Source organism: Hippoglossus hippoglossus, chromosome 3 (assembly GCF_009819705.1).
Source record: "Hippoglossus hippoglossus isolate fHipHip1 chromosome 3, fHipHip1.pri, whole genome shotgun sequence".
Taxonomy (NCBI): domain Eukaryota; kingdom Metazoa; phylum Chordata; class Actinopteri; order Pleuronectiformes; family Pleuronectidae; genus Hippoglossus; species Hippoglossus hippoglossus.
The window spans coordinates 1,824,371-1,832,254 of NC_047153.1; the positions used below are offsets into that span (position 1 = coordinate 1,824,371).

The 7,884-nt window shown below is 45.4% G+C and overlaps 1 protein-coding gene across 1 annotated transcript; it reads right to left on the reverse strand.

The window, feature by feature from the left end:
- Positions 1 to 2,072: 2,072 nt before the first annotated feature.
- On the reverse strand, positions 2,073 to 6,812 carry LOC117759308 (NLR family CARD domain-containing protein 3-like; the record flags this gene model as incomplete). The annotated part of the gene is made up of 5 exons (XM_034581375.1): positions 2,073 to 2,081; positions 2,700 to 2,868; positions 3,248 to 3,421; positions 3,959 to 4,132; positions 5,107 to 6,812. Coding segments are annotated over 5 exons (2,232 nt in total), but the record flags the coding sequence as incomplete, so codon positions are not given.
- Between the last annotated feature and the right edge of the window lie 1,072 nt (positions 6,813 to 7,884).

The following is a 7,884-nucleotide window of genomic DNA, read 5'->3' on the forward strand; positions in this document are numbered from 1 at the left end:
GCTCCAATCAAGCGCTGTCCACAGGGTATGGCATGGCATTGCAAAATGGAGTAATAGCCTTCCTTATTTAAAATCCCTTTTACCTTGTACAAATCTCCCACTTTACCAGCACCAAAGCAGCCCCAGACCATCACATTACCTCCACCATGCTTGACAGATGGCGTCAGGCACTCTTCCAGCATCTTCTCACCTGTTCTGCGTCTCACAAATGTTCTTCTGTGTGATCCAAACACCTCAAACTTTGATTCGTCTGTCCATAACACTTTTTTCCAATCTTCCTCTGTCCAATGTCTGTGTTCTTTTGCCCATATCAATCTTTTCTTTTTATTGGCCAGTCTCAGATATGGCTTTTTCTTTGCCACTCTGCCTAGAAGGCCAGCATCCCGGAGTCGCCTCTTCACTGTAGACGTTGACACTGGCGTTTTGCGGGTACCATTTAAAAAAGCTGCCAGTTGAGGACCTGTGAGGCCTCTATTTCTCAAACTAGAGACTCTAATATACTTGTCTTCTTGCTGAGTTGTGCACCGGGGCCTCCCACTTCTCTTTCTACTCTGGTTAGAGCCCGTTTGTGCTGTTCTCTGAAGGGAGTAGTACACACCGTTGTAGGACATTTTCAGTTTCTTCACAATTTCTCGCATGGAATAGCCTTCATTTCTAAGAACAAGAATAGACTGGCGAGTTTCACATGAAAGTTCTCTTTTTCTGGCCATTTTGAGAGTATAATCGAACCCACACATGTGATGCTCCAGATACTCAACTAGCTCAAAGGAAGGCCAGTTCTATAGCTTCTCTCACCAGCAAAACAGTTTTCAGCTGTGCTAACATCATTGCACAAGGGTTTTCAAGGGTTTTCTAATCATCCATTAGTCTTCTAAGGCGATTAGCAAACACAATGTACCATTAGACCACTGGAGTGATAGTTGCTGGAAATGGGCCTCTATACACCTATGTAGATATTTCATTAAAAACCAGACGTTTCCACCTAGAATAGTTATTTAACCACATTAACAATGTATAGAGTGTATTTCTGATTAATTTAATGTTATCTTCATTGAAAAAAACTGTGCTTTTCTTTGAAAAACAAGGAAATTTCTAAGTGACCCCAAACTTTTGAACGGTAGTGTATGTGTGAGTGTCTGTGTGAGTCAGCATGCTTTCAAGATGGTGGCTGGCCAAAGAGATAACACCCTTCCCCCACCTATTGGAATGTTTACGACCTGTAGAGATAATGAGGTGAAGAGTTATGCATGTGTCTGTGTCTGTGTCTGTGCCAAATTAGAGAAAGTTACTAGATTGGATGCAACGAAAGACTGTGAAGAGCATAACAGACTAACATTACTTTCTCAATAACTTGTACCCAAAATATCACCACACCACAAATCAAACTTATAAACCTCACACAGAATCGAATAAACAGTCTTGCTTAGCCTAGTATAATTATTAAGCCCAGTTGTGTTACCAGTCCGTAGAAAGGGGAAAAATGAAGTTGCTGTGCAGTTCGCAGTTTTGTGTCGTCTTGCTGGTTTCGGTTGAGCTGTGTAGCTCAGTTGCTGGCTGACGTTTGCAAGCAGGACATCGCATCGCTGCTAGGACGTTGGTAGAGCTTGGAGGGCGAGGGGGTTTCCTTGGTGAGATGAGCTGGAAGCTGCACCTTTGTGCTCCTCTCGAAGAGTTGGATGGGAAGAGAAGATGTGAGCTGGAGAAGAGGCTCGACAGCCTTCCCTCCTGTGGAAGGATTGTAGGAAGAGGCAGGAAGAGGCTCGACAGCCTTCTCTCCTTGGAGGGAGTGTAGGAAGAGAGCAGAAGAGGGGGAGAACCTGACTTTATATTGGCCCGGTGACCTCACAGGTCATGGGGTCCAGAGTGACCAATGGGAGTTGAAACCTGTGTCCCTGGGGGGGTTTTCACACCTCTGATGCTCCCTGGGAGACTGAGTTCCTTGCTCTGGTTTTTGATGGCCCCTGGGAGAATGAGTCCTGCAGGGACATGCGGCTTCAGGCTTTGATGGCACATGTAGGCCGAAGTGTGGTTTCACAAAGAATCATGGCCCAACACTGAGGACATACACTGTCTCACTGTCTCTGATGACACTCACTGACTCACTGACTCTGAGGACACACACCGTCTCTGAGGACACACACTGTCTCACTGACTCTGAGGACACACACTGTCTCTGAGGACACACATTGACTCACTGTCTCTGAGGACACACACTGTGGTGGAAACCTCTGACATCACTCCTCAATAGAAACACATGGACCTATCTTCAGGAAGCTGACTGAGTGCATCTGGTGTTTTGGTGACAGGATGAGTCTGGAGAGATTGAGATGTTCTGGGTGAGTTAGAGATCAACTGAACCAACCAGACGTTGATTTAAACTTCCCTTATCCGTCCCTTTAAGGAGAGTGTGCACCACACAACAGTGTAGAGTCACTGTGGTCAGTGGGCGGAGCTTTTATACGGGTTGATCTCCAACTTAACCTGGAGCAGGTTAGCCGTTCATCAGAAGTTACCATGGTGATTTACCTCGTTAAGAAGTAGACGAGCTTCGTAGGACTGAAAAAAACTAAACCTGAAGTTAACCTGATAACCACAAATCCTGCTTGGTAGCACAGACCCTGGATCTGTGATACTGACTGTGTTTAGTAAAATACTGATGAAAGCAGCGTGGACTGACTCCAACCATCTACTGACCTCACAGTCTCCAGTCGACAGGTTGGACTCTGCTGTAGATCAAGCAGCTCCTTCACTCCTGAGTCCTGCTGGTCGTTGAAGCTCAGATCCAGTTCTCTCAGATGAGAGGGGTTTGACCTCAGAGCTGAAGCCAGAGAAGAACAGCTGATCTCTGACAGACTGCAGCCCCACAACCTGAATAAAGAATAAAACTTAACTGTAAATTAAACTGAGTTCATGTGTGAAAATAACACACAAATATTCATGTGAGCACAGACTCATAACATGGAAGATAAATATGAAATCAGACAAATTGGACTAAAAACGAGTCCTGATTCAGTAAAAATATATTATTTGGACCCGGTCTCTGTCCTGCAGATCGGTTTAGGAAATCCAGAACTAAACTCAATGTTTTAACAAGTAGCTGAATATTTAAAATGTCACAGATTAATTAATGATGGATTCAAGTTATGTATGAAGAGGAATTATGTTAAATTAGAATTAAATAAGATCAATTGTGTATAAAAGCTGTTTTATAGATATGAGATCTACAAAAGTCAGTCAGCGAACTGACCTCAGAGTCTCCAGTCGACAGGTTGGACTCTGTAGAAAACCACACAGCTCCTTCACTCCTGAGTCCTGGAGGTTGTTGTTACTCAGATCCAGTTCTCTCAGATGAGAGGGGTTTGACCTCAGAGCTGAAGCCAGAGAAGAACAGCTGATCTCTGACAGTCTGCAGCCCCTCAACCTGGATAAATAAATATGAATATTTGAATGTGTCCTCCTGTTGTTGTGGATCGTCATCATGTCAACACAGACTCTCAACATGCTGCTGACCTCAGTCCAGTCTGTGACCTGAAGATAAATATCAGATCAGACATGTTGGACCATTGTTTCATTCATCTCCTTCTTCTCTGTGTGTTGGTCACTGAGCAGGTTTGTGTAATTAAACACTGTTTAAAGTAGGGATGGCTCCTGACAGTCACTTCCTGTTTGTTTCTATACTTATCAACTGTCCAACGTGTTTCAATAAGAATGTGTCTTATTTTGAAAACCTGAGGAGGACGAGTGCTCGGCCTCAGTCCACATGTTATTTACTGACACTTTCTTAGTGATCAGGAGCAGATGAGTGCAGGTGAATGGAGTTGATGAGGTGGACGTGACTGACAGGCTGGGTGAGGGACAGATGACTGAGGGACAGTGAGCAGAGCAGAACTGAGACAATTTAAATAAATAATGACCCAATAAGAAAGAAAGTCTGAAAAGTGAACAAGGATTTAAGGACCTCAGAGTCTCCAGTCGACAGTTTGGACTCTCCAGTCCAGAACACAGCAGCTTCACTCCTGAATCCTGCAGCCTGTTTTCACTCAGATCCAGTTCTCTCAGATGTGAGGGGTCTGACTTCAGAGCTGAGACCACGACTTCCCAGTGAGTCTTTGAGAGTCCACAACCACCGAGTCTGTAATTAAAGAAAATATCTGTTAGAATAAAAACAGAAAACACAACATTCATCCAAAACGTGATCATGTGACCCTCACCCTGGTAAATCCCCTCTTTGCCTCATGAACATGTTAAAAACTCCTCAAGAGAATCCTTTCAGATTTGGTACAAGCGTTCATTCAGACTGACAGAGGAACTCATTAGATTCAGGTGGTCAAAGGTCAAAGGTCAAGGTCACACAACATGTTTCTGGCCTCTTGAACATGATGTCTCAAGTCTGTCTTTAGGGGATTTCTTCACATTTTGAACAGTTTGACTCAAAGATGAACTGATTCGATTTCAGTGGTCAAAGGTCAAAGGTTACAGTGACCTCATGTTATTGTGAATGCAACATGTCAGGAACCTGGAGGGACGGACACTGCACTGGTTGGTGGTGGCGTACAAACGCAGGGTGGTAATTCTAGTTTGACCAGAAAGAAGAATAAACGATATTTCTAGTTCTGCTTCTTCAGTTTAAAGGAACAGTCAGTGATTCTCATCCTAAACACTTATTTAGTGATCGTCTCCTCCCACTATGCTAGCTGTTTGCTCGGAAAAACCTTTACACATGTGTGTGTGTATATATATATATATATATATATATATATATATATATATATATATATTGAACCCTCAAACTCCTGAACAGTGATCACATTGGATTTCACTCTCCACATCTGATCTAGTTGTTCTCATATGTACATGAGAACAATGAGAATGTATATATGTATTAATACCAAATACATAAATGGGTTTGTGGAGGAAGCTGGAGAACCCAGAGAAAACCCTGCAGACACCAGGAGAACCTCCTCCTCACAGAAAGGCTGCACTAACAGTGTTGACCACTGCAACACCATGCTGCCCCAAACAATGAGAACCATTTAACACTGAGTGTGTTTGAAGAACGACTCATCTCCACTGATTGAACATGTTATTGATCATGTCTGGACTCACAGAGCCTTCCTGCAGTTCCTCACAGCTGGGATCAGTCTCCGTCGACCCTGGTGTGATGTGTTGAACTTATTCAGGTTGAACTCATCCAGAACCTTCTCTGACATCTGCAGCATGTAGGCCAGAGCTGAGCAGTGGATCTCAGAGAGTTCCTCCTTCGATCTGTTCTCTGACGTCAGGAACTGTTGCATCTGCTGATGAACTGAGTGGTCGTTCATCTCAGTCAGACAGTGGAAGATGTTGATGCTTCTGTCAGGAGAAATGGGATCACTATTCATCTTCTTCAGGTTGTTGATGACTCTCTGGATGATCTCTGGATTGTTCTCTGTCCGACCCAGCAGGCCTCCTAAGACTCTCTGGTTGGACTCCAGACTGAGGCCGTGAAGGAAGCGAACAAACAGGTCCAGATGACCATTTGTACTGGTGAGGGATTTCTTCATGGTTCTCATCAGGAGGTCATCCAGGGAGAAGGTACTGTGTCTGTTCCCATATGTTCCCAAGAAGTTGTTGAGTTCTTCTGTGTTCCTCTTGGTGTAACAGTGGAACATGTAGACTGCAGCCAGAAACTCCTGAACGCTCAGATGAACAAAGCAGTAGACTGATTTCTGGAAGATCACACACTCTCTTCTGAAGATCTCAGTACAAACTCCTGAGTACACTGAGGCCTCTGGGACATTAAGACCACACCGCTCCAGGTCTTCTTGGTAGAACATGATGTTTCCTTCCTCCAGATGTTTAAACGCCAGCCTCCCCAGCTTCAGAAGAACGTCCCTGTCAGCCTCCGTCAGCTGCTGTGGAGTCGTCTCATGTCCCTCACCGTACTTGTTGTTCTTCCTCTTTGTCTGAACCAGCAGGAAGTGTGAGTACAGGTCAGTCAGGGTCTTGGGCAGCTCTCCTCTCTGGTCTGTGGTCAACATGTGCTCCAGAACTGTAGCACTGATCCAGCAGAAGACTGGGATTTGACACATGATGTGGAGGCTCCTGGACGTCTTGATGTGTGAGATGATTCTGCTGCACAGCTCTTCATCACTGAATCTCCTCCTGAAGTACTCCTCCTTCTGGGCGTCAGTGAAGCCTCGTACTTCTGTGACCCTGTCAACACATGCAGGAGGGATCTGATTGGCCGCCGCAGGTCTGGAGGTTATCCAGACGAGAGCCGAGGGAAGCAGATTCCCCCGGATGAGGTTTGTCAGCAGCACGTTGACTGATGACCTCTGTGTGACATCAGACACAAGCTTCCTGTGGTTGAAGTCCAGAGAAGGTCTGCTTTCATCCAGGCCGTCAAAGATGAACAAAGGTTTACAGACAGCGAGCGTCTCTGCCGTGAGCTTCTGTAACGCTGGATGGAAAACACGGAGCAGCGTGAGAAGACTGTGCTGCTGGTCTTTCACCAGGTTCAGCTCCCTGAACGAAAGCACAGTCAGCAGACCCACATCTTGGTTTTCTAAACCCTCTGCCCAGTCCAGAGTGAACTTCTGCACCGAGAAGGTTTTTCCAACGCCAGCGACGCCGTTGGTCAGGACGACTCTGATGCTGCTCTGCTGGTCAGTTGAGGCTTTAAAGATGTCGTGGCACTTGATGGGAGTGTCGTGGAGGCTCTTCATCTTGGAAGCCGTCTCAAGCTGCCACACCTCATGTTGAGTATTAACCTCTTCACTCGGTCCCTCTGTGATGTAGAGCTCAGTGTAGATCCTGTTGAGGAGGGTTCTACTTCCTGTTTCATCAGTTCCTTCAGTCACATGTTCACATCTCCTCCTCACACTGAGCTTATGTTCATCTGAAACCTCCTGCAGACCACGATCTGCTGAAAGACAAGAAACAATGTCAGAGACAGAGAATCTGAGAATCTGCTGATTGTTTTCATCAGATACAGAAAAACTACAGAAAATAAAAGCTTTTTAACTTTGTGCTTTTATAACGATGTTAAATGTTGATGCTGTATGAAGGAACAAAATAAAACCACATGTGCTGATGTCAGAAGTGAAGACATCAGCAGACACATGTACAGTGCTGCTCTGACCGGCTGTCTGAGCTCCAGCTCCTGTTCTGGATCTTTGTCCACACTGGGGACAGGAGGAGTCTCCTGAAGAACCAGACTGGTCCCAGTATGAGGTGATGCACTGTCTGCAGAACCAGTGTCCACAGCTGGTGGAGACTGGATCCTTCAGGACGTCCTGACACGAAGCACAGCAGGACGACTGCTCCTCCTCAGAAACATGACTCCTCTTCCTCTCTCTGTGAAGACATTTCCTGATAACTCACATGTCACAGTCACAGGTTGTCACATGTTCAGAGGACTGATGTTTATGAGTGTGTGGAATTTGGTGCAGATCCAAATCAAAATGAGTCTCTAGTGAATCTCAAAGTGGTTTCATAAGGAGCATGTTGGTTCTTGGTGGAGGTCTGAGCTCTTTGAGTGATTCTGAGAGATTAGTCACCAACTTCAATGAAGCTGTGTCCTAATGCAGGGGCCACACTAGAGGAAACTAAATCCTCTTCAGAGCAGGTCACAGTAGAAACAGTCTCTTACTCTGTGTGTGAGGGTCCAGGTTCATTACTGAAGTCTAGAGGAGGATCCATGGACCGGTCACTCTTCAGAGACACACAGCTGGACCCTGGAGACTCTGCTCTCAGTCTGTGGTCCTGACCTCTGCAAACACAAACATGTTTTTATTCAGAACACATCATTCACTGGTTCATTCTCTGAGGATTCAGTTTGGAGGTTCACATGTTTGTAGCAGGTCTCTTACTTTGTGTGTGAGGGTCCAGGTTCATTACTGA